The sequence below is a fragment of the Poromitra crassiceps genome (genome assembly GCF_964638095.1).
Source record: "Poromitra crassiceps genome assembly, chromosome: 5".
Taxonomy (NCBI): domain Eukaryota; kingdom Metazoa; phylum Chordata; class Actinopteri; order Beryciformes; family Melamphaidae; genus Poromitra; species Poromitra crassiceps.
Window position 1 is genome coordinate 63,966,906 of NC_139642.1, and position 26,876 is coordinate 63,993,781.

Consider the following 26,876-nt stretch of genomic DNA (forward strand, 5'->3'; position numbering starts at 1 on the left):
TACGAACCGCCGACCTTCGGCCTTGGGAGTCAAAGACACTAACCACTGCACCAAGAGAGCTAGCTCCCTTGGTGGAGCGGTTTAACTTGCCTTTATACTGGGGAGTGAGTTTAACCAATCCACTCGCTACCACACTACTCACGACGAGGAATCAACGCTGATTCACCTCGGGGACACAGCACACACAGAGCAGCACTCCTACAGTCTGCAGCACTCCTCTACCAAAAGTTTAACATTTCTCTGCTTGAGTCGGCCAGAGCGCTCCGCCCAAAAGCACGAGCCGTCGAGAGCACTTAAACGCCAGGTGTGCTGCTTAAATGCCAGGTGTGCTGCTTTAACGCCAGGTGTGCTGCTGGGAAGAGCAGCTCTCTAGCGCCTCCTTACCATCGCGACTGAATTGCAGCTCAGTTAAGCGCTTCCTGTGGACACGGCCGCTAATAAGGCATTATGTGGCAAAACCAAAACAAAGAAAAGATCTGCGGGAAAAACAAGTCAAAACTCTGTAAAACAGCTGTGAGCTATGACAGACATGACAGACATGACAGACATGACAGACATGACACACATCAACATCTTCACAAAGCTCCGTGATGAGTGGACAGTTGGTCATGAACTTTACAGTGTAGCTGACGGGCCACGCCCTCTCACACAGGCCACGCCCTCTCACACATGTCCAAATGAATATCTTCAAAACGAGACTGTAAAGATCAACATTTTAACACATTTTAATGTCTGTCGATGCTACATCAAAAAATGGTGATCGGTATGCGAGAATAAAAATAATCCATGATTGTGCGTTGACTTCAAAAAGGGGGGTGACGGTACATGAGGGTCGCAGGTTCGCGCCCCCCCGTGTTACCTCCAGCTTGGATGGGCGTCCATACAGGCACGATTGGGCTGTGTCTGCGGGTGGGAAGCCGGAATGAGGGTATGTGTCCTGGCCGCACTGGCGTCTCCTCTGGTCGGTTGGGGTGCCTGTTCGGGGGGGGGGGGGGACTGGTGGGGAATAGCGTGATCTTCCCACGTGCTACGTCCTGCCGGTGAAGCTCCCCGCTGTCAGGTGAAAAGAAGCGGCGGGCAACTGCACATGTATGGGAGGAAGCATGTACTGTATGTGTACGGCAGAGGGGGCGGGGCTACGGGGGAAATTGGCCAAGTACAATTGGGGAGAAAATGGTGTTTGGGGGGGAAGAGAGAAGGGGTGACAGTATGACGACAATGTCTTAAAATGACATCAAATACATTCATGATTACATCTTTACAAACAAACTAAACAGCTCAATAGAAAACAGAACTCACTCAAATGGCTCAAATTAAGAGTTAAAAACGCACATTTCAGTGAATGGAGGGAGGGGCTCATCAGAACAAACATGGTTATGGGGTGAAGTCAATGTGCAACAGTAAGCTACTGTACAGAGAGAGAGAGAGAGAGTAAGCTACTGTACAGAGAGAGAGAGAGAGAGAGAGAGTAAGCTACTGTACATACACAGAGAGAGAGAGAGAGAGAGTAAGCTACTGTACAGAGAGAGAGAGAGAAAGCTACTGTACAGAGAGAGAGAGAGAGAGAGTAAGCTACTGTACAGAGAGAGAGAGAGTAAGCTACTGTACAGAGAGAGAGAGTAAGCTACTGTACAGAGAGAGAGAGTAAGCTACTGTACAGAGAGAGAGAGAGAGAGAGTAAGCTACTGTACAGAGAGAGAGAGAGAGAAAGCTACTGTACAGAGAGAGAGAGAGAGAGTAAGCTACTGTACATACAGAGAGAGAGAGTAAGCTACTGTACAGAGAGAGAGAGAGAGAGAGAGAGTAAGCTACTGTACAGAGAGAGAGAGAGTAAGCTACTGTACAGAGAGAGAGAGAGTAAGCTACTGTACAGAGAGAGAGAGAGAGAAGAGCCCTCACCTAGGCTGTGGCCACACTGATCGGTCAGAAGATGGACATAATTGTAAAACGGTTCGATGCACGTCTGTCACGTTTTTGAGATGACCTGGGGTCTGTAGTCAGGAGGACTCAGGGCTCAGAAGCTGGAACATAATGTAGCTGTTAGCTACGTTTGCTAAGTGTTTGCCAGGCTCAAAATGTCACAAACACCCTTAACCGGTTCACGGTCTTTCCATAAATCCCAACCAACATTGAAATATGTTGGCTAGTTGTTGATATTAGAACATTGTGGCTCTAAAATAAAAAATGTACAGAGTTGCGGGCAACTGTCATGGCAGCGACTTCCGCTCCTCCATTTCTGCTCTGAGAGACCGTCCAACCAATCCGTCCATCCAGAAAAAGGTCCGCCCCCGTGAACTTTCTGTCCATCAAAATTATGCAAATTTGCTAATGCATGGAAGTGAACAGAGAAATGAACGCAGACGGAAAAGACAGCACGGATCAGTGTGGCCACAGCCTTCATCTCTCCATCCTACTCTATCAACCGCTCTCAGTAACATGGAAAGGATGTTTTCTGAACTCCTACTCTAAACCGCTGACAGACAGCGCCCCCTGGCTGCTATCAGTACCACTGAAAATAATCTGTGTGTGTGTGAGCCGTCACACCCAAAGCAGATGACTTAAAAAAAGGGACATGTACCTATAAGTATGCTATGACAGTACAGTGGGTGCTGCCCTAAGCCGTGGTGGACGGTGGCACTGCGCTGGTGTCCGCTCCCACACAGCTCCCTGAGAACTCCAAACATGCTTCCTCTACAAACTACAACTATGGCAAGTCTGCTGGGGACAATAATCATCTGCGGTTCTGAATGATAAAAAAACAAAAATACACATCTTTTTTTACAGAACGATATGGTGCAGCATTACAAGGAGAGGACATATTAAAAGCAGATATTTACATACCAAATGTTTTCATAATTCATAATCTTGGCGACGCTGCGAGGGATCGCGTTTCCCCCCGTGCTGCTGGTGGTTAATAAAATAAAATGAACGTCAAAAGTGAGCATGGTGCCAGTGATCGATCCAACCCCTAGTGGCCGCTTGCTTTACACGGTGCGTCACAGGCTCGGTCAGTGCCTTTCACTAGTAATCAACAGTTTCCAAAGTAGCGACCGTGTGACGTGACAATGAATTCAGATCGTGTCAGGAGCTGTAAATGACGACACATGACCAACAGTTCTCATACAATGTTACACATTGGTGTTGTACTTACTGTGCTACACCATGTAACATCTACCGGTCCGATCATTTCTAGAGTACATACGATATCAAGCACACGTATGTCTAATATGTATCTGTGTTTTTTTCAACGTGTTTTCTGTGGATTATTATTGTTAGTTTTTTTTTTGCATTCTCTATTCCAGCCTCGGGATGCTTATTTTGGCTTTAAAGCAATAGACTGCTCCTATAGATACAAAGAGGGTCTCTCTTCCCACCAGCCGGCCGGCACGCTCAACAAACTCTAATCCTTCACAGTTTGCTTCAGTGTCCACCTGTTCTTCCCAGTCCTTTTTCACCCTTACATGTATATACATATACATACAAATATATGTATGTATGCGTATATATATATATATATATATATATATATATATATATATATATCATATTATAAAAAATAAGTTATTGCGCATCCAAAAAAAGTGCATTTTAGATTTGAAAAATATCTCTTTCGCTTTCTTTCCATTTTTCTTCATGAGTCTTGCTGACCAGATGGCCTCGGCCTCGGATAGATCGGGGATGGCGGTGAAGCGGTCACCGTGTCGCTCCCCCTTCCGCCGTACCGCACCATCGATGGGGCTTAATTGATGGAGCTTAATTGGGGGAGTGGAAGAAGAAAAGGGAGAAAAGGGAAGAGACAAACGGGAAAAGGGAGGGAGGCGTGGCTACGCGATGACCATGGGGACGTCGTCCGAAAAGCCGCTGATCATGGGAGCGTCTTCGTCGTCATCTCCTTCAGAGGGAGAGAAGAGAGGGAAGGAACACTTACCAAGGCTACAGGGTCTGAGTCTGACCTGCAGTTTGTCATCAAGACTAATTCACATCTCTTAAAGAATGACCTGTAACACTTTGTATTAAAGCCCCCCTCCACTCAGTGTTATGACCTGTTTAACACTTAATGTTATTTTTCAAACATTCTATGGGCGCACGGTTAATAGGCACATAGACACAATCTGATTCTATGCTACGCTATTTTAAAAAGCTAGGGCTCACTGACCTGGCTTCCCGACGTGAGCAGATCTGTCTGTCATTTGCCCAAAACCTCCAAACCTCCCAATTCGCCAACTGGCTACCCCCAACACGTCTGCAGATCTCTGGCCGTATAACCCGGAACTGTCATAAACTGAACAATCCCCTCACAAAAACACGCCGCCATCAGAACTCTCCCATACCATATCTGACTAGACTCCTGAACCAACATATTATCCCATAACATGTCCTGTTGATTTAGTTTGCTTTTGTCTATGCCTGAAGTCCCATTTTAGTTATGTGCTGTTTTGAATTTTAACTTGTGTCGACGTCTGCTTTTTAACCTGTAAATTGGTAATTAATTCAGCCTACGGACTGCTATATGCCAATAAAGTACTACTACTACTATTTGCGCAAGTACGCAGTGCGTATGAAGCAGTATGCAGACTTTCCTCTGCAGCTTAGGGCTGCATGGCTAATGTGGAAAAACACTTTTCTCAACAACTAAGCAACGGATTTCAAAATGGATTGAACCATGTAAATCAGTGTGACTTGTGTGACTTAGTGTTTCACTCACTCAGTTGACTTGTGTGACTTAGTGTTTCACTCACTCAGTTGACTTGTGTGACTTAGTGTTTCACTCACTCAGTTGACTTGTGTGACGAGCAGCTAGTGTTTCACTCACTCAGTTGACTTGTGTGACGAGCAGCTAGTGTTTCACTCACTCAGTTGACTTGTGTGACTTAGTGTTTCACTCACTCAGTTGACTTGTGTGACTTAGTGTTTCACTCACTCAGTTGACTTGTGTGACGAGCAGCTAGTGTTTCACTCACTCAGTTGACTTGTGTGACGAGCAGCTAGTGTTTCACTCACTCAGTTGACTTGTGTGACGAGCAGCTAGTGTTTCACTCACTCAGTTGACTTGTGTGACGAGCAGCTAGTGTTTCACTCACTCAGTTGACTTGTGTGACGAGCAGCTAGTGTTTCACTCACTCAGTTGACTTGTGTGACGAGCAGCTAGTGTTTCACTCACTCAGTTGACTTGTGTGACGAGCAGCTAGTGTTTCACTCACTCAGTTGACTTGTGTGACGAGCAGCTAGTGTTTCACTCACTCAGTTGACTTGTGTGACGAGCAGCTAGTGTTTCACTCACTCAGTTGACTTGTGTGACGAGCAGCTAGTGTTTCACTCACTCAGTTGACTTGTGTGACGAGCAGCTAGTGTTTCACTCACTCAGTTGACTTGTGTGACGAGCAGCTAGTGTTTCACTCACTCAGTTGACTTGTGTGACGAGCAGCTAGTGTTTCACTCACTCAGTTGACTTGTGTGACGAGCAGCTAGTGTTTCACTCACTCAGTTGACTTGTGTGACGAGCAGCTAGTGTTTCACTCACTCAGTTGACTTGTGTGACGAGCAGCTAGTGTTTCACTCACTCAGTTGACTTGTGTGACGAGCAGCTAGTGTTTCACTCACTCAGTTGACTTGTGTGACGAGCAGCTAGTGTTTCACTCACTCAGTTGACTTGTGTGACGAGCAGCTAGTGTTTCACTCACTCAGTTGACTTGTGTGACGAGCAGCTAGTGTTTCACTCACTCAGTTGACTTGTGTGACGAGCAGCTAGTGTTTCACTCACTCAGTTGACTTGTGTGACGAGCAGCTAGTGTTTCACTCACTCAGTTGACTTGTGTGACGAGCAGCTAGTGTTTCACTCACTCAGTTGACTTGTGTGACGAGCAGCTAGTGTTTCACTCACTCAGTTGACTTGTGTGACGAGCAGCTAGTGTTTCACTCACTCAGTTGCATATTGAGCCCAACATAGCTTAGTACAGGAGGCAGCGGCTTACCTAACGTAGCGAACAGATAGCTAGTTAGTCAGAATCAGAATTGTCATTACATTTGACTATAAAGTTACTATAGTCATACGTCGTCAGCCCATTTTAGCAACAGCTTGTGGTAAATGGTAAACAGACTGCATTTATATAGCGCTTTTATCCAAAGCGCTTTACAATGTGCCTACATTCACCCATTCACACACCGAAGGTGGCAAGCTGCCACGCAGGGTGCTGGCACAGCCATCGGGAGCAATTTGGGGTTCAGTGTCCAAGGACACTTGGACATGCGGACTGGAGGAGACGGGGATCGAACCACCGACCTTCTGATTAGTGGACGACCTGCTCTACCTCCTGCCCTACCGCCCCGCTTCCATTTTTAAAATTTGAGCACAAAATTGGGTTATTTGTCAGGAAACGAGGAATTGAGGGGGGGGGGGGGGGAGGCCATTTAATTACAATGACCAGTTGGTTCTGTTTTTGTGAAAGCTGATCGGCAGGGGAGGCGGGCAAACGTTCTCAACCACAAAATTAAAGCAATTGTTCCTAGTGTGGAAACAGCCTTAGTTAATGGCCTAGTTGTAGAATATGATCATGCAGAATAAGGCATTAAAAATAAGTGCTTTATAATGACTAATAAACAGCCAACATGCATGCTTATAAACTAGTTCATAGAGATGTGTATCTTAACCCATTGATACCTGATGCAGCATTTGTGTGTATATCCCTCATTTGTGTGTGTATCCCTTTAAGACTTAAAGGGATACACACACAAATGCTGCATCAGGTATCAATGGGTTAATATAAAGTGTTACTGAATTGTCTTTGCAGCTGTCTCACCTAGTTCATCCCCGGAGGAGAAGATAGCGGAGCCCAGGCGGGAGTTGTAGTGGGAGTTGGCGAAGGCAGTGAAGTTGTTCTGGAGGCGGCGATGGCGAAGGTAAAGCCCCACCAGGCCGCCGCACACGGCGAGCAGCAGCAGGAAGAGCACGGGCACCACCACTGCTGCCATGTCACTGCTGGGGCCCTCGCTGCTGCGGGACGCGTCGCTGGCCCCTGAATAGACACACACAAGTAGGTACTACAGCCCAGGGCAGGGATATGGTTGTTGACTAGTAACCTTGCTTGCAAGATGGATAACCTCGCGAGATCAAAAGAGATTCTCTCGACGTAATCCATCTTGTCATGCACAGGCAGTTAAGATGATTGGCCGAACCATGCCGGCTCGACGAATCAGCGGCAGCCTTAGGCGGGCTCAGGCTCGTCTGGGCAAGTAGTGGGTACATGGACTTTGTAGTTCTTTTCACTCGTCAACATGGCTGCCGCCGCGGAAGTAACAGGCAGTCTGAATGAAATTGAATGTAACGTTCCCAATTCTATGTATTAAATTCTAAAAAACGACCCTCAACATTTGGGAAGGCTAAGCCACACAACTAGTTCGTTATAATCTAACGTCATGCTTCGAAGGCAACTTTACGACGATGAGGACGGTGAGGACTCAATCAATGATAGACAGGCACCTTCCTCCGGTCATAAACGTGACGTCAGAGGCATGACGATCTGATTGGTTGAAGTTAACACGCACCAGCGGTGATAGACAGATGGGTCATCCAATCACCTGCCGAGTAGCTTGGAAAAAGTGCCCGCCTCTGTCAGCGGGTCGGGTTACTGCATTCCCAGATCGACTGGTTTAGTGAAACGTAATGTGGAGCTAACCCGTCCATCTGGCAGCGTCAGGTTAGTTGACTAGGGCCGTGCAAGAAAATCGATACGCCAATATATCGCCGAAGTCGATTCTTTTTTTGCACAGCCGTGTGTTCAGTGACACAATAAGAATACTTATTTCAGTATGTTCAGTAACACAGTGTGCAACTGCAAATTAGCAAATACTGTTCTAATAAATAGGAATGAAATGTTTTGAATGAAATAGTTTTGACTCAATTTGTCCACTGAGTTATCAATATAACGTGATGTACACAGCAATATATCTTCAACTCAATTTTTTAATTTTCAGTCAATTATGTATGAGTTTTGGAATATATCGCAATATGTATCATATCGCAATTGTATCGTGATACAATTGTATCATGAGCCATGTATCATATCGTGGGGTCCTTGCCTAGTTGTGACCTAATGTAGTATTGGTATTATTATTATTATTATTATCATATTATCAAGGCTATTGGGTATCATTATTGGGGCTTCTCCACTCTGAGAAGAATAAAATGCTGGATGAAACTGAGTCCTTCAGATTTGTTGCCTTCAAAATAGTTGATATTGAATCCTACCTGCTGCTCCCAGCTTGTCGTAGAGCAGTAGGGCAGGCTCCCCACACAGCTGGCCGCTCAGCAGGCAGCGGGCCTGCACGGAGAACGTGTAGTTGTGCCCCACCAGCAGGCTGCTGATGCGGAAGTAGGTCTCTGTGGTGTCGCCAAGGTAGGATGATTGGTTGGTGACGCTGTCGTACACGTGCACCTCGTAGCCCTGCCAACATCATGCCCAGAAGACGCACCATCAATGAACACGCACAAAAGCACACAACACAGTGTGAAAAAGGATGGTGCTCCTGGATCCATTGCCAAAGTCACGCCCTCTTCCTGGTTCTGCATACGACCTAAGGGATTCCCCTAGACATTTAGAGAAATCCTCATAAAAACAGTTTTACTTGGGTCAAACCAGCATTATTCAGAATCAGGACAAACCATAGAACATTTCACTCTTTGATTGATTTATCTATTTTTATGAGGATTTTTCAAAACGTCCATGGAAAAATGAATGGCGGATGGAATCCCTTAGGTCGTATGCAGATCCCGGAAGAGGCCGTGACTTAAGCACTCTATTGGTAAATCAGGTCAGGTCAGGTCAGGTCAGGTCACTCCCGTAGCCCGGGGGCCGTCGGGGCACTTTGGAGAGTGCAACAATAATGTTGAAATATATAATAACAATCAGGCTAGAAAAGGACATACTTGAACAAGATTGTTGTGATGCACACACACTGCTGCTTTTCTTTCTTTCTCACTCACTGCTCAAACAACCCAGCCCTTCAGATGACATATTTTTAATGTAATGTAAGCGTTACAGGTGGTATTTATGTCAAATGTGGAGTGACAGCTTGGAATAGATGCACCTGTGTTGAACCAATGGGCGCTCAGCTCGATGCGTTTCTCATCATCCTCTGAGCTGTACAGTCAGTTGGTGGGGAGCAACTCCCTCCAAATCTGATTCGACAACTTTTCTAACCATCATGCAACGGGGCAAGCAAGTCGCTGCTCGAAGGTTCGCAGAACCTGCTCATCAGAGCTTTTTCTCTCTGACGGCCAGACTCTTCCAGAAGAGTTAAGTAAGTGAAGTTAAGTTCAGTGAAGTTATGTCTCACCCTGCTCTCGTTGAAGCCTTTCTCTCTGACGGCCAGACTCTTCCAGAAGAGGTACACGTGGTCTTTCTCGGTCAGGATCTTCAGGGCCTCAGGAGCCTGCAGGGCCACTGGAGCAGAGGGAGTTTTTATGAATTCATGACATCACTGATGATGTCACAATGCCTATGTATGACATCACTAATGTTATACGGACGGAGGGAAGTGGGAAGTGTGGTGTGTGTGTGTGTTACCCGTGCTGAGTGTGAAGCTGGCCTCCTTGCTCATGTTGCGCAGGCGGACAGAGACGCTGTAGCGCCCCCCAGGCTCCAGGCCTCTCAGCAGGTACTGCACCGTGTTGTTCTGCGTGGTCACTTTGTAGTCCTTCTCCCACTTCCGGATCACATCACGCAGGTGGATCGCATATGTCTACGCACGCACGCACGCACGCACGCACGCACGCACGCACGCACGCACGCACGCACACACACACACACACACACACACACACACACACACACACACACACACACACACACACACACACACACACACACACACACACACACACACACACACACACACACGTTACTCAGATGGGGTTCAAGTATGTAAGTAAGTAAAGTGATCTTAACCACCCAAGCCCCCCTGGTACTATGTCCATGTCGCTCGCACAGCAGCTCATTAATGTCGAGAGGGAGCCCGCGCAATTTCATTTCATGAATGGCCGTAGTTACATGGCTGGATTATTTAGAAGAGAAAATGCCAAAGTGGTGAGTAAACAAGTAAAAGTTGAATGGTTTCTTCCCTCGGTCTCGTCTGCCTGCCTTATCGTGAAAATGCAACAAGATTCTATATTCGAGACATCCCCTTTGTGGGGAGAAATACATTGAAACCAAAACAAATTTGTAGTATGTGAAAACATACCTTGGCAAATAAAATAATTCTGATTCTGATTGATTAGTGTGAAGCTCCCCAAGCGGGGAGTAATGTTAAGGCGGCCGTGGTAAGTGAAACCAGCTGCTCAAGGAAATGTCCCGGAGCAGCTCAGCCTACGGAGCTGTTGATAGCTAGGGGGGATGTGGATACTTTGTTGATACTTGTTCTGTCCAAGTCACGTTTTTCATCAATGGTCAAATTAGTTTTGACAATCTGTTGCTCGTTGATATAATTGTTTTAAAACTACAATTTTTTTTAGCCAAAGCACAGATAGCCTGTGTCTGTTTCTGTTGTGCATGACTATTGCATGACTGACAACAGCATTAGTCCCGCCCATGGCGTTGATTGGCCCGGCCGTATAGCGCCGGAGAAAAGGCATCTGCATTATGCCAATCCCAGACCAAGATCAGAGTGAGCCGGAAGGATTACCCTGTGCCAGGCCAGGATTACCCTGTGCCAGGCCAGGAGTACCCTGGGGAAGGATTACCCTGTGCCAGCCGAAAATCTTCTAAGTGCTGACACCAGAGAGGCTGAATACCGCAGTGAGTCACTGTGCTTTTAGCCTCTCTGGTGTCAGCACTTAGAAAAAAAAACATTTTTTTTTTTTTTTTCTAAGTGCTGACACCAGAGAGGCTGTTATAGCACAGTGACTCCCAGCGCTTTTAGCCTCTCTGGTGTCAACACTTAGAAAATTTTCGGCTTGCTCAGGGGAAGACGCTTCCTACTAACCCGATGGTAGTACTTTGCAATTCCCCCCAGCACCGTGTACACCAGAGAGGCTGTTAGCCTCTCTGGTGTCAACACTTAGAAACTTTTTGACCTGTTTTCCAACTTTTTCTACCCGACTTTGGTGCGCCCTGGGCGGGATACAACAGGCAGGCATGGACCCCCCACTGCCTGGGGCTTCCCAAGCTGGGGCCCGCGGCCCTCTGGCTGGACGCCGGTGACCAAGTCGGGGTCCCCAGGCCCAGTGCACCCCTGGGCGGGATACAACACCCAGGCATGGACCCTCACTGCCTGGAGCTCACTGGGGAGTCCAAAGCTGAAGGTCAGGACCCAGGCTAGTGCAGAAGTGGTTTATGGGACAAAACTGATTGGAATGTTTCCATTCCTCTTCACAGACGTCAGTGTGAAATAGACAGAGTAACATGAGCCTCTTCACAGACGTCAGTGTGAAATAGACAGAGTAACATGAGCCTCTCTCATACCAGAGGGGAGCTGGGGGTGTCATAGGGGGGCTGCCATTTCAACATGGCCTGGGTCTTCTCCACTCGAACCCGATGCAGGTTCCTGGGTGGCAGCCTCTCGTTGGGGATCATCTTCACCACGGCGTAGTCAGAGGGAGGACCCAGGAAGGGAGAGATGCCGCGCACCTGAGGACAAAGACGCATCGGGTTTAGCATCTAAGTCAATGTTCTCGATTAGCTTAGGGCAAAAACAGCATAGGGTTTAGCATCTAAGTCAATGTTCTCGATTAGCTTAGGGCAAAAACAGCATAGGGTTTAGCATCTAAGTCAATGTTCTTGATTAGCTTAGGGCAAAAGCAGCATAGGGTTTAGCATCTAAGTCAATGTTCTCGATTAGCTTAGGGCAAAAACAGCATAGGGTTTAGCATCTAAGTCAATGCTCTCGATTAGCTTAGGGCAAAAGCAGCATAGGGTTTAGCATCTAAGTCAATGTTCTCGATTAGCTTAGGGCAAAAACAGCATAGGGTTTAGCATCTAAGTCAATGCTCTCGATTAGCTTAGGGCAAAAACAGCATAGGGTTTAGCATCTAAGTCAATGTTCTCGATTAGCTTAGGGCAAAAGCAGCATAGGGTTTAGCATCTAAGTCAATGTTCTCGATTAGCTTAGGGCAAAAGCAGCATAGGGTTTAGCATCTAAGTCAATGTTCTCGATTAGCTTAGGGCAAAAACAGCATAGGGTTTAGCATCTAAGTCAATGTTCTCGATTAGCTTAGGGCAAAATGAGCAGAGACAAGCTGGTAAGAAGAGAGGACTGACCAGGAAGAGGTATTGCTCATCACTGTCCACTGTGACAGTCAGGCTGAGAGAGGTGCTGTTCACACTGTGTGGACTGCGGTACAGAGCCAGGAAGGAGGTGGCGTAAAACACTCCATACACCTACACACACACACACACACACACACACACACAGAGTCATTTCATGTATCCCATTAAAACACGTCATACATCATAAGAAGATAATAAGTAATAGGCCTAAAGCTGTAGGAAATTCATTGTTTAGGTGTTGCCCCACACCATATGCACGCCAGTCTATAATTAATTATTTGCAGTTAATATAATAGGCTATAAAGGAGTCTACTTACGTCTCAATTTAAAAATATGCACTATGTTATTTATAGGCTACTGTATAGCCGTTTCCAGGGCAACTGTGTGGACAGACAGAAAGGCTAGTATGGACACAAAGGTTACATTTACATATTCTGCTCGTTTTCTGGAAAACGGCCTAGTGAGGATGTAGCCTATGTTTAGTCAGTGGAGGAGATGTCTGGTGTGTGTCGTACCTGTGTGGGGGGGTAGTCAGTGGAGGTGATGTCTGGTGTGTGTAGCACATGTGTGGGGGGGTAGTCAGTGGAGGTGATGTCTGGTGTGTGTCGTACCTGTGTGGGGGGGTAGTCAGTGGAGGTGATGTCTGGTGTGTGTAGTACCTGTGTGGGGGGGTAGTCAGTGGAGGTGATGTCTGGTGTGTGTAGTACCTGTGTGGGGGGGTAGTCAGTGGAGGTGATGTCTGGTGTGTGTAGTACCTGTGTGGGGGGGTAGTCAGTGGAGGAGATGTCTGGTGTGTGTAGTACCTGTGTGGGGGGGTAGTCAGTGGAGGTGATGTCTGGTGTGTGTAGTACCTGTGTGGGGGGGTAGTCAGTGGAGGTGATGTCTGGTGTGTGTCGTACCTGTGTGGGGGGGTAGTCAGTGGAGGAGATGTCTGGTGTGTGTAGTACCTGTGTGGGGGGGTAGTCAGTGGAGGTGATGTCTGGTGTGTGTAGCACATGTGTGGGGGGGTAGTCAGTGGAGGTGATGTCTGGTGTGTGTCGTACCTGTGTGGGGGGGTAGTCAGTGGAGGAGATGTCTGGTGTGTGTAGTACCTGTGTGGGGGGGTAGTCAGTGGAGGAGATGTCTGGTGTGTGTAGTACCTGTGTGGGGGGGTAGTCAGTGGAGGTGATGTCTGGTGTGTGTAGTACCTGTGTGGGGGGGTAGTCAGTGGAGGTGATGTCTGGTGTGTGTAGTACCTGTGTGGGGGGGTAGTCAGTGGAGGTGATGTCTGGTGTGTGTCGTACCTGTGTGGGGGGGTAGTCAGTGGAGGTGATGTCTGGTGTGTGTAGTACCTGTGTGGGGGGGTAGTCAGTGGAGGAGATGTCTGGTGTGTGTCGTACCTGTGTGGGGGGGTAGTCAGTGGAGGTGATGTCTGGTGTGTGTCGTACCTGTGTGGGGGGGTAGTCAGTGGAGGTGATGTCTGGTGTGTGTCGTACCTGTGTGGGGGGGTAGTCAGTGGAGGTGATGTCTGGTGTGTGTCGTACCTGTGTGGGGGGGTAGTCAGTGGAGGTGATGTCTGGTGTGTGTAGTACCTGTGTGGGGGGGTAGTCAGTGGAGGTGATGTCTGGTGTGTGTAGTACCTGTGTGGGGGGGTAGTCAGTGGAGGTGATGTCTGGTGTGTGTCGTACCTGTGTGGGGGGGTAGTCAGTGGAGGTGATGTCTGGTGTGTGTAGCACATGTGTGGGGGGGTAGTCAGTGGAGGTGATGTCTGGTGTGTGTAGCACATGTGTGGGGGGGTAGTCAGTGGAGGTGATGTCTGGTGTGTGTCGTACCTGTGTGGGGGGGTAGTCAGTGGAGGAGATGTCTGGTGTGTGTAGTACCTGTGTGGGGGGGTAGTCAGTGGAGGTGATGTCTGGTGTGTGTAGTACCTGTGTGTGGGGGTAGTCAGTGGAGGTGATGTCTGGTGTGTGTAGTACCTGTGTGGGGGGGTAGTCAGTGGAGGAGATGTCTGGTGTGTGTAGTACCTGTGTGGGGGGGTAGTCAGTGGAGGTGATGTCTGGTGTGTGTAGTACCTGTGTGGGGGGGTAGTCAGTGGAGGAGATGTCTGGTGTGTGTAGTACCTGTGTGGGGGGGTAGTCAGTGGAGGTGATGTCTGGTGTGTGTCGTACCTGTGTGGGGGGGTAGTCAGTGGAGGAGATGTCTGGTGTGTGTAGTACCTGTGTGGGGGGGTAGTCAGTGGAGGTGATGTCTGGTGTGTGTAGTACCTGTGTGGGGGGGTAGTCAGTGGAGGTGATGTCTGGTGTGTGTCGTACCTGTGCGGGGGTGCCACTGATGGTCCAGCTACAGTCCACAGCAGTCTGGTTGATGGCCTTGGCTTTGAGGAGGGGGGGGTCTGGCTGGGTCCCGCTGGTCTGCTGGTGGGACAGGGCAGTGGGACTGTCCCCTATACTGGTGTGGGCCCACACTGCCACCTCATACACTGTCCCTGCAGTCAGGTTGGCAGCTGGAGACATGTGACACACAGAAAATAACACATTATTCATGCTGCTGGTGAGGGGTTATTGACCTTTTACTATGTTGTAATATTCATGTCTCAATGTTTAATGATGCTTTAATGGTGTTTCTGTGTTTGTAACCATACTTCATATATAGTTATATGATGGTCTGGGGGAATACTCGATTCTGATTGGCTGCAGGGTGTCCATTATTTTCTGATAATGTATTAAGTAGTTCCAGTCAAACTGTCTGTTGTTCACCTTTTCCAAATTAATGCGCTGGCTCCAGACAGTTTTCACAGAATTGTGTTGCTAGGGAACCATTTGAAACCTAGCTTATTTACTAGGAGTGTGTGAGTAACCCTGGTATATTATGAGTTGAGCGGACTATATGATCTCCCGTTGGACACGTGACACATTCAATATGAATAAACTTTGACTAAACACAAACACAGAAACCGTGATGAGCTCACACACACACACACACACACACACACACACACACACACACACACACACACACACATATCAAACAGTACCTTTGAGTATCCCCTCTTTGACCGTGTAGTTCCTGCTCTCCTTGACATGAGCGTCGAACAGCCAGGACAGAACCACTATGTACTGTTTCACCTGACAAACATGAGAGATATCAGAGAGCAGTCAGCCACCTTTACTGACAGGTGAACTCTAGACTAGAGAAGCTGTTTCAACAGTTTACTGATAGGTGAACTCTAGACTAGAGAAGATGTTTCAACAGTTTACTGACAGGTGAACTCTAGACTAGAGAAGATGTTACAACAGTTTACTGACAGGTGAACTCTAGACTAGAGAAAATGTTTCAACAGTTTACTGACAGGTGAACTCTAGACTAGAGAAGATGTTTCAACAGTTTACTGACAGGTGAACTCTAGACTAGAGAAAACACTTCAACAGTTTACTGACAGGTGAACTCTAGACTAGAGAAAACACTTCAACAGTTTACTGACAGGTGAACTCTAGACTAGAGAAGATGTTTCAACAGTTTACTGACAGGTGAACTCTAGACTAGAGAAAACACTTCAACAGTTTACTGACAGGTGAACTCTAGACTAGAGAAGATGTTTCAACAGTTTACTGACAGGTGAACTCTAGACTAGAGAAGACGTTTCAACAGTTTACTGACAGGTGAACTCTAGACTAGAGAAAACACTTCAACAGTTTACTGACAGGTGAACTCTAGACTAGAGAAGAAGATGTTTTAACAGAGCTTGGCTCTGACCTCGTATGGGGAGTTGATGCTGAAGGAAAGGCTCATGGAGTCATTGGTGATGCTGTCGGCGATCACAGAGGGTGGAGGCAGAGCTGCAGAAACCAGAGAGCACAATTAGTCTGTCATCCATCACCATTGTCACTATTATTCTTTCAGATGGCTGACAAGGAAATCATTTCAATGTGGTACAGTAATAGCTAAAGAAGAAAAGAAAAAAAAACATTCTTCATATAAAAGCCTATGTATCCCTTCAACTAAACAATGAACACTCTAAAAGAGATATTTTAGTGTGGCATTCAATAATATTTAGTATCCCATAAAGCAGCTTTGTATCATTACAAAATCGTGAGTATATATGAAAAAAGAAAATCCTTAACTCTCCATCTTGCCTGGACCGAGAGCTCCCCGTTCATTCACAGAACTTCCTGGTCCAAATGATGTCATTTAGAGCAGTTTTGCCATGTTATCTCTATCACTATCCAGTGTTTCCCCTAGAAAATGTTTCAGGCCTGGAGGGATTTCGAAATGTAACCCGACCGCAACGGTGGTGACGCTAAACTTTTAGCTAACCTGTTCGCATCTATGTTCGCAATGGCATCTCAAGTATCATCATACTATTATGGGATGCGATGCGAATAGTTGTATTATGGGATGTGCGTTTCCCAGGCAACGACACACGTTGACACGTTTTGGAACAGCGCTGCACGCTGGCACGATGCTCCTAAAAGCAAAATGCTTATTGTTTTGAATGAGTTGGCATCTTCTATTACTGTCAACACTGTCAACACCAGTATTGTTGTATTGTAATAATATGCCATAAAGGTTTATTTACATTTTGGGGGAAGCAGATTTTTTTTTTTTTTTTTTAAACACTGCTATCACTATTGCTCTCTCTACCTTCATTCACAGAACCTCCTGCACCAAATGATGCATATGAGTCATCTGGTGCAGGTCTGGTGCAACAGGATGCTTAACAACACTTGGTTAAAGGAACTCCTCATGAAAACTAGCCTTTTGGCTAACTCAGGTACATTTACATTTGTTTGAATGTTGATCAATGTACATTGTCCCTTTACAAATAAATAAATTGATTGATTGATTGATTGATTGATTGATTGATTGGGGAGCTCTTGGTCCAGGCAAGATGGAGGGAAGTTAAACATAGTTCATTTGCATTATACATTATACATTATACATACAGTACATTACATTAAATACATTATAATGATACAAAGCTGTGTGAAAATCTGCAAAGTGGAAATGTCTAGCATCGGGAGCTTCAATATAAGATCAAATCAAAATATGAGAACAGGTTTCAGCTGTGAAGTCATGTTAAACAGTATTCATTTATGCTTTTTTATCTTCATATAATATACTGTACATTATTATGATAGTACTTACAGTCACGTATAGTGGGAATTTCATTCATACAGAATGGTGTCAGGCTAGAAAGTTGGAAAATGGTATTCTGACAGTAAAACATGAGGTGGGTTGTTCACTGCATCCCACGTTGAAAACCCCCAGTTCAACTCCAAACACAGTCCACTCACATAACCTGAAATAACTGCTAATAACCAGCAGGTGGAACATTGCATTTCAAACTGGAGAGTGTGTGAGACTTGTGCAAGACGGTTTTACCTTTCTTAGGCGTGATGGATTTAACCTCAGTCCAGTTCCCCTCACCTCGGCTGGTCACTGCTGCCACCTGTGGGACACAGCGAGCAGAGCACCACACGTTTCAAAATGCATGATTCACATCTACCGTGCATTTCAAGGGATACTATAAATATCAAGAAATATGTCTTGTTTGGAGGGATGTTCAAAAGAGACTCATTTCCCTGACGACCCTACTGTAATCTCACATTAGTGGGCGGTGGTGGCCTCAAGGTTAGAGAAGCGAGCTTGTGCCCGGAAGGTCGTCGGTTCGACCCTTTTCACAGGGGCCATTTTGTGTGGAGAAGGCAGAATAAACACAGGTGCAAGCAGAACACTAATGAGGGTTTCCAAATTCCTTCTCGACACAAAACGGCCCCCGTGAGGAGGGTCTATCTGGGTGGGGAAAGTGAAAAGGCAGCGCTCGCCCCTCCCTCATGTGGTCTTTAAAGTCGCGCTCATCCATAATTGTTTGCCCACAATGAAGTCAGAGAGATATATGCAGATGAGCAGGTGTGTGTGTGTGTGTTGTGTGTGTATGTGTTGTGTGTGTGTGTGTGTGTGTGTGTGTTGTGTGTGCGTGTGTTGTGTGTCTTACCCTGAACCTGTACAGAGTGTCCGGCTGCAGCTCCTTCACCTCGGTACTGGTTGTGGTGCTTCTCTGGGAGGTCCACTCAACAAGCCCCTGCTCAGTGAACTCAATCTGGTATCACACACACACACACACACACACACACACGTGTAAAATGCACTATAGAGGCTGGTAGAAGATGTCAATCTTCTCAGTGACAGTAATGATACTAATGTCTCAGTCTCAAAAGTTCATGATGGAAATGATGAGTTGACATTAAATTGACACGGGCATACAGAGAGCTGCAATCAGCAGAGTCGCCATGCGTCATCCTGGGCTAAAGGGCTAATTAAGGCTGAGGGTTTTATGGTTTATTATGGTTTATTAAAAAGAATCCCCATTAACTGCCGCCTAGACGACAGCTAGTCTTCCAAGACAAAAACACATGACATGATAGACAATCATTCAAATATAAAAAAAACAAGATTAAAAGAACAGAAGAGAGAATAAAAAGCAAATCTAAGCTAAGACAGACAATAGCTAGCACTCTAGCTGACCAATAACCCAAATATTAATATATGGTCGGTACAACTCTATACTTTAGAAAACTAACATAGAAGAAAAAGTGATGTGACAAACATGTAAATGGAATCTGAGCATCCTTTTAAAACCAACCCTCCATTTGATACAACAAATATTGCATGGTAGACAATTCCAAGAGTCTATGGACCTGTGCTGGTTAGGTTAGGACAGAGGTTAGGCTGTAGATTAGCTAGATTCTTTGGTTGTTAAACAGTTCTGGCCAAGGTTACGGTAGGTTAGAATAGGTTAGGGCAGGTTAAGCTGTAGATTATGGGGGTAAATCGATGTCCATATTATTGTAAATGCACAGATTTTTACGAGTCACAACGTTATAGTGCAATTTGTAAACACAAAACACCATCCACAAATAGATTCAAAATCCACAAACACATCATGATCCACAAATAGAATTCAGTGACTTGTACTTAAAAACCAGAATTTGAAAGAGTGCAAACAATTGTCTGCACATGTGGGACGTATTCGTTTTGTAGATTGTTAGGGATTCAAGCACTGAAGGGGCTATGGAGGAAGCTCTACAATCCAGATTTTAGGATTTTTAAACTACTTTTGTTTCGGAGGTACTTATTTATGCCTGACACCCCTCCAGGGTTATAGGCCGTTGACAAGGGACTTCCAGAGTTCTCTGTCTGAGTTCAGACTAAGGTTAGAGTAGGTTACAGTAGGATAGGGTAGGTTAGGCTGTAGATTAGCTAGATTATTGTGTTGTTAAGCAGTTCAAGTGGAGGTTAGATTAGATTACAGTGGGTTAGGATAGGACAGGTTAGGCTGTAGATTAGCTAGATTCTTTGGTTGCTAGGTAGTTCAGGTTAAGGTCAGAGTGTCTGTCTTGATCCGTTCTCTCTCTTCTCCCCCTCCTCCCTCCTCCCTCCTCTCTCTTCTCCTTCCCTCCCTCCTTCCCTCCCTCCGCTCGTTCTTCCCATCCCTCTCTTCTCCTCTATGCTTGTTTATTATATACATTATAGAAGATTGTTCAATTCAGTTTATTGATAGTGGTCAACTAGACCAATTCTCTGTAAAGTCCTGTGAGACATGCTTGTGAAGTAGGGCTACACAAATGCACTTGACTTGCCACAGGCAGCACCTTGACGTTGGTACAGTGGTCAGTGGACTCACAATGTATTCTCTGATGAGGCCGTGGGCTTTGTCAGGAGGGCTCCAGGAAGCCTCCACTGTCCCATCTGCCCCGTTGTCACAAGACAGCTGCAGGTTCCTGGGAGGGTCTGGCACTACACCACACGCACACACACACACACAACACCACGCACACGTACGTACACACACACAACACCACGCGCACATACGTACACACACAACACCACGCGCACGTACGTACACACAACACCACGCACACGTACGTACACACACACAACACCACGCGCACGTACGTACACACACACACAACACCACGCACACGTACGTACACACACACAACACCACGCGCACGTACGTACGCACACACACAACACCACGCGCACGTACGTACACACACACAACACCACGCGCACGTACGTACACACAACACCACGCGCACGTACGTACACACACACAACATACACACTTTTTATGAAAACTAATTTGACCAACATCTACTATTCTCAATCTCCTTAATACTCCTGATGCAAAGTCAACCCATTATTGTCTCATTTAAATCCCATTACAATTCCACAATTACTAGTAAATGATGAAGTAATCTCATATATAACGTGTTCCTGTGAGGTTAGTACAATTCAGGTTAGTGATAGACCACATGACAGATTCTGTTTAGCTGTTTCTCTCCTGTTGCCCTCAGGGAGAAGATACAGGGTCCTGAAAGCATGCACAAACCAACAGTCTCTGTCTGACACAGGGGACAAGTGTGTTGCAAAAAAAACTCATTCTGAAGAAATGGAAGTCCTCCTCTTCACCTTCTCTCCAACTGTGGTTTTCAACCATTTGGGACCCATTTCTAGCCTACCTGATGGGTGACTCGCCTGACTGGTTTCCCATGGACCCCGTGCGTGGGATATTGAATGTCAATAATATATGTATGTTTTTTATGTACCGTATTTTCTTTTTCTGTGTCTGAGCATGTTCGTTTGTCTCATCTTTGCATTGTTCTGAGAAATTGAAAATAAAATATTGGAAAAAAACAACATTAATGTTACTAATGTTGCTTCAGGAGACGCCATACTGTTTTTACCAGCGGCTTCCCTGATTGGTCCGTTACATTGTCAACTACGAGGCAGTTCCCTGATTGGCTGGAGGGTAGACTGATTGGCAGAACAAAACTCAGTGTGAGGTCACATGAGCAGTCTAGGTGAAGGAGCCATAGCAGGGCTAAAGTGGCACAGTGCTACTGTACTTACGTCCCTCTGGTGTCCTGATGGTGATCACCTCGTTGGTCTTGTGCTGTTTGCTGAGGCACTGGGTGAGAACCTTCACCTGGTAGGTGGTGTCGGGTTTGAGCACCGTCAGTTTGTAGCTGCTCTTGTTGCTGTGGGTGTCCATGATGGTCCACTGCTGGGTGCCCACGAGCCTGAGAAGAACCACAGAACCCTAAGAACAGGGTTCCCTTCCTACTGTGGCCCCCATGTCAAATTCCACTACTTTTCCATGACTATACTCCTTTACTATATATCTATATATCTATATATCTATATAGATATATACTACTTTCTGGCCTCTGCCTACAAGGGTGAAGGAGTCTTCTTTCCACTCCAAACCCAAACCTAATGACTTTCCTTGTCTTCCCCATTGAGCCGCCTAATGTCCGGCCACAATCACCATGATACTGTTAGTATAACTAAGTCAATTATGCTAATTAGGTCATTAATGAGGCAAATTCAGGAATAAACTCGTCAATATCTCTCTCAGCATACTTGTCGTCACATAACATGTGGGCGATTAATCAACCTCCATATCTTCAAGCAGCGAGGAGTTATATTAGTAAATATATATATATAGTACATATTTGTAGGGGACTGTATGTGTGTGTGTGTGTGTGGAGGTGGATAGATACATTTAAATTGCCTTGTTAATGGACAAAAGAATGTGTAAAAATGTGCGTGACTGTACTTGTGCGTTTGCTTTGACTTTGCATGTCATCTCTTTGTATGTCATCTCGTCGCGCGAATTTGCGAAAATGGCCCCGGTGTGAACGGCCAGTCATGCAGACGGACAGATCAAACGCACCTGTAGTAGATGAGGAAGTAGCAGGAGTCCAGGGGGAGGTTCTTGGGTCGGGACCAGGTCAGGGTGATCGCACCGCTGAAGTCTGGTGTCCACTGGAGGTTCTGGATCTTATAGGCCAGGGAATCCACTGGGAGGGAAAGTGAGAGAGAAAGAGAGACACAGACAGAGAGAGCAAGAGAGAGACAGCTCTTTACTTTTCCGCAACACAGCAGTTTCATTCGGCACTGCTTTTTCTAGCACTGGATTACTCCGCAGATCAGCTGTTATTTTGAGTTATTTTATTTCTCCCGGTTTGTTAGTGAAGACACAACAAATAGAATACACAAACGAAAATATGAGTGATTTTGATAGCGAGGATGATATGCCATTCACCTTGGTGACAAGAGGATACAATTATGAACCAGAGAGAATACAGAAGAGGAACTTTTGCAGAGAGTAAACAGGCAGAAAGAGAGATGCACCTGCTGCCTAAATGCCGGGGTGCCCTGCAGACCTTTTTCACCATTCCCAGGATAAATTGTGGAAAACGTCCCAGACCAGAGAGGCCAGGTGACTTGTTGTCTCTAAAGTAAGTCAGTGTTTTATCTCTCTTCTAAGCCTTCCTGTTTTGTAAACCGCGGCTCTGTGCTCTGTGCTGGCTTTAGCGGAGGAATACGGTAGTTGTACGGTTGGGAGAAAAAGCAGTGCCGAATGAAACTGCTGTTTTGCGTAAAAGTAAAGCGCTGAAAATTGTCAAAATAGAGCGTGCATGTACACGGATATCGATTTGTTTAGTTGGCCGTTGTTTTAGGTGGCTAAATTACGTTTTAGTTGTTGACCCCATGTGCTTACAGAGAAAAGGCTGTTTTGGCTGCTGCGCTCATTCCACAATGCGCCCAGCCTCCAGAACACTGTACCTAATTAAGTTAGTGTATCTCACTAGCTGATAGGACCCCACTTCAAACAAACCCAACTATCCCTTTAAAGCTGCTCATAAGCAGATTTTGTGCGTGTGTGTGTGTGTGTGTCTGTCTGTCTGTGCGCGCACACATTTTCATGCCAAAAGACCATAGCCATATTCACAGCTTCCTCTGAACATGCATGTAGACAGGATACAATAGAGAACTAAAGTCACACCCACTTCCGGTTAGGCCTACGAGCCAAGGGATTTCACCCATTTATTTTTCCATAGACATTTCGTAAAATGCTTATAAAAATAGTTTGACTTGGTCAAACCAAGTGATGCAGCTATATTTAGAATCAGAAGAGACAATAGAACATTTCACTTGGACCAAACCTTTAAAAAATAGCTGATTAAATTTCTTCAGATGTTTTTTTTTGTTTTGGTCCGAGTGAAATATAGAAATGTATAGAAATATAGTGTCTCCTGATTCTAAATATAGCTGAATCGCTTGGTTTGACCAAGTAAAACTATTTTTACATTTTTCACTTTACGAAATGTCTGGAAAAATAAATGGTGGATGAAATCCCTTGGTAACGCCTAACCCAGAAGCAGGCGTGACTTTGGCTCTGTATACAGTGGAGAGCAAGGCAGACGTTACGTTACGTTACGTTACGTACGTGTGCAGTTGTCCTCGTCGCTGTGGTCGGAGCAGTCCAGGAAGCCGTCGCAGCGCTCGCTGTCCAACACGCAGGCCTCGCCGTCCGCACAGCGGCTCCCGTTAGCGCAGGCTAGCGGCCCGCGTGTGGCTGATGCAGGGGGGGGGAGACAAGGTTTACATCACTGTTGCTGTATGAAGTACCTGAACGTTAGCACTTCAAAGATCAATGGGATTTTGGTTTGGGGATTTTGGTTAAATGCTTGAAATACTTGAAATAAGGTCTTTGGTTAACAAAAATGTTATGACTTTTGAAGCGTAAATGCGTTGTTTTTTTATCGTGATTTTCAGGAAACGCTTCAAAAGTCATAAAGGTAGTCCTCATTTGTGAAGATTATCTTGCTGAACACAAACTTCTCTGTTTCATAAACTTTTTGTTTACCTTTATTTCATGGGAGACTCACTGAGAACAGTGCTCTCTTTTTCAGAGAGCGCCCTGTTCACATTCACACCTGGAAGCTGACCAGTACAACCACAGTCTGATCTGCTGGCCACTGATCAGCTCCACTGGAGCGGTTGGGGTTAATGGCGGTAGTGTGTGTGTGGCATGTGGAGACTCACATGACGGTAGCATGTTTGTGGCATGTGGAGACTCACATGACGGTAGCGTGTGTGTGGCATGTAGAGTCACATGACGGTAGCGTGTGTGTGGCGTGTGGAGACTCACATGACGGTAGCGTGTGTGTGTGACAGTAGCGTGTGTGGCGTGTGGAGACTCATGTGACAGTAGCGTGTGTGTGTGACAGTAGTGTGTGTGGCGTGTGGAGACTCACGTGACAGTAGCGTGTGTGTGTGTGACAGTAGCGTGTGTGTGGTGTGTAGAGTCACGTGACAGTAGCGTGTGTGTGTGACAGTAGCGTGTGTGTGTGACAGTAGCGTGTGTGTGTGTGACAGTAGCGTGTGTGTGGCGTGTAGAGTCACGTGACAGTAGTGTGTGTGTGGCGTGTAGAGTCACATGACAGTAGCGTGTGTGTGTGACAGTAGCGTGTGTGTGGCGTGTAGAGTCACGTGACAGTAGTGTGTGTGTGGCGTGTAGAGTCACATGACAGTAGCGTGTGTGTGTGACAGTAGCGTGTGTGTGGCATGTAGACTCACATGACGGTAGCGTGTGTGTGTGACAGTAGCGTGTGTGTGTGACAGTAGTGTGTGTGGCGTGTGGAGACTCACATGACGGTAGCGTGTGTGTGTGACGGTAGCGTGTGTGTGTGACAGTAGCGTGTGTGTGGCGTGTGGAGACTCACATGACGGTAGCGTGTGTGTGTGACAGTAGCGTGTGTGTGGCGTGTGGAGACTCACGGCAGTGCTCTTCATCAGAGCCATCTTGGCAGTGAGCCTGTCCGTCACAGTGCTGCCAGTCAGGGATGCAGCGGGGGGGACGGCGGCACAGGAAGTGACCCCGACTGCAGCGACCCGGGGCGGGGCCAGGGGGAGGGGGAGGGGCATGGGTGGGCACCGCCGGGGCCACGGTCGCGTTGCCATTGGCTGCGTTCATAGAAACGTCAATTATATTAGATGTGCACCCATAATATAATATAATATCATATAATATAAGAAAATTGAAGCAGTTTTCTTATTTTGCCCAGTAAATGTGTACATTTTGAAAAGCATTGTATTTATGTCTGCATCTGCCAGTGGGGCCATCATGATAAGAGCATAATCATGTGTTCATTCATCATGATAAGAGCATAATCATGTGTTACATGTGTCACTACAGGTGGCCATCGGATTCAAATGATGCAGTTTCATTTCAGCGTCCTTGTTAACAGGCGAGAGCGATCACACCAGCATGGGACATGTGGTGGGTGGGACATTTCCAACCCACTTTTCTAGAAAAGTCTATGGGATTTAACATCAGCCTTTTGAAGGGTTTTTTCTTCTTCAAATCGTGTTTAAAAAAACGCATTTACGTTCCAAAAGTCATAAAAGTTATTCACGTTTGTGAAGATTTTCATGCTGAACCCAAATGCGCGTTCCCATAAATTTTTGTTAGCCACAGACCTTATTGTATGCATTTAAGAGAAACCCCCATGTTAAATCCCATAGACTTTTCCACTGAAGAACCCGGAAGTCGACTTCCAGGCTCATTTCTGCAGCTCTCTATGAAGTGATGATAATGGAACATAAGCCCTGAAGGTCGAACAGCTGACAGACGGAGCTCCGCCTCCTACCTGTGGGACAGCCCAGCTCATCGCTGCCGTCGGGGCAGTCAGCATAGCCGTCACACACCCAGGTGTTGATGATGCACGCTCCAGAGCCACAGTGGAAGCGGTTGGGGGCACAAGAGGAGGGTCCCGGGGCAACAGTGTGAGGGACCACGCCCCCTGGAAGGGATGAGATAAGAATACAGTTTCAAGGTAAAGATAAGACACACACACACACACTGAATTCGGGTGCTCCTGACATCGCTCTCTGGAAGGAGATGTGTGTCGTCAGCGAGCTCATCCTCCGTGCATCCAGGGGAGCGGTGTCAGGAGAGAGAGCCCTCTGGCTTCATCTCACTAGCCTGCCAGACATGGACAATCAGGTCATAGTGAACTCACCCTACGACCCGACCAAGGCTAAGGTAGAGTGACCTGAGGAAGCAGCAGGGAGAGGCACCCCGCAAAGCGCTCCCCTTCCCGCAAGGGATTCGCAGCAGTGGCGGAGAAGGGGCGCGGCGGCTATCCAAAGGGACCCAAATAATAATAATGTATATATATATTTTTTAACTCTGGTCTGGTAATAACGTTGCGCGTTCTCGGCCAGCTATAATGGCGATGCCGCTGTGTAGTAAGAATATCAGACACTAGCGCTGTGGCCAGGTAAACAAACATGTTACATGTCAGGTTACATGATGTAAGGCAATCGGCGTCTTCCAGCTTAGCTGACACCACAAGAGTCAAATCAACAGGCCTGAGCCTCACTGAGGTCCGCAGACCGCTGGGTGCGTTTGTTTGTGTCCCCGGCGCATGCCGGTGTGAATTCCCCATGTTTAAAACAGTTTTGTTGGCACAAAGGCCCGTGCCCAGCCAGAAAACTAGAGACTATATGAAGCTCCACCTCACGTTAGTCGGCTGTGCAATGGAGTGGGGCGAGGAGGAACAAATTCCACCCAAACCTAGTCCGCAAAAAAATAAAATATATATAATAATAAGAATAAGAATAAGAATCATAATAATAATAGATCAAAATTCAACATGATTGAATCAATTCCTTAACGATCAATTTGATCCCTAACCCAAACCCAAGATGGCGAGTGCCCCACAGCCTCAACAGTGTGGGGGCCACAGGCTCAACAGCGTGGGGGCCACAGCCTCA

The 26,876-nt window shown here is 46.4% G+C and overlaps 1 protein-coding gene across 2 annotated transcripts in view; it reads right to left on the reverse strand.

Moving 5' to 3' along the window:
• Nucleotides 1–3,648: 3,648 nt before the first annotated feature.
• Nucleotides 3,649–26,876, reverse strand: part of sorl1 (sortilin-related receptor, L(DLR class) A repeats containing) — a 144,311-nt gene continuing 121,083 nt past the window's right edge. For both annotated transcript variants that reach the window (XM_083637844.1, XM_083637845.1), the window contains 18 exons: nt 25,748–25,900; nt 24,876–25,061; nt 23,542–23,670; nt 21,982–22,108; nt 21,156–21,325; nt 19,924–20,036; nt 18,235–18,339; nt 17,622–17,688; nt 15,993–16,075; nt 15,274–15,364; nt 14,552–14,742; nt 12,252–12,371; nt 11,457–11,621; nt 9,564–9,738; nt 9,334–9,440; nt 8,246–8,441; nt 6,798–7,013; nt 3,649–3,892 (listed from right to left, as the gene is read on the reverse strand). In XM_083637844.1, the coding sequence (XP_083493970.1) occupies nt 3,825–3,892; nt 6,798–7,013; nt 8,246–8,441; nt 9,334–9,440; nt 9,564–9,738; nt 11,457–11,621; nt 12,252–12,371; nt 14,552–14,742; nt 15,274–15,364; nt 15,993–16,075; nt 17,622–17,688; nt 18,235–18,339; nt 19,924–20,036; nt 21,156–21,325; nt 21,982–22,108; nt 23,542–23,670; nt 24,876–25,061; nt 25,748–25,900 (2,462 nt within the window). In that variant the 3' untranslated portion in view covers nt 3,649–3,824. The remainder of the gene's footprint in view (nt 3,893–6,797; nt 7,014–8,245; nt 8,442–9,333; nt 9,441–9,563; nt 9,739–11,456; nt 11,622–12,251; nt 12,372–14,551; nt 14,743–15,273; nt 15,365–15,992; nt 16,076–17,621; nt 17,689–18,234; nt 18,340–19,923; nt 20,037–21,155; nt 21,326–21,981; nt 22,109–23,541; nt 23,671–24,875; nt 25,062–25,747; nt 25,901–26,876) is intronic.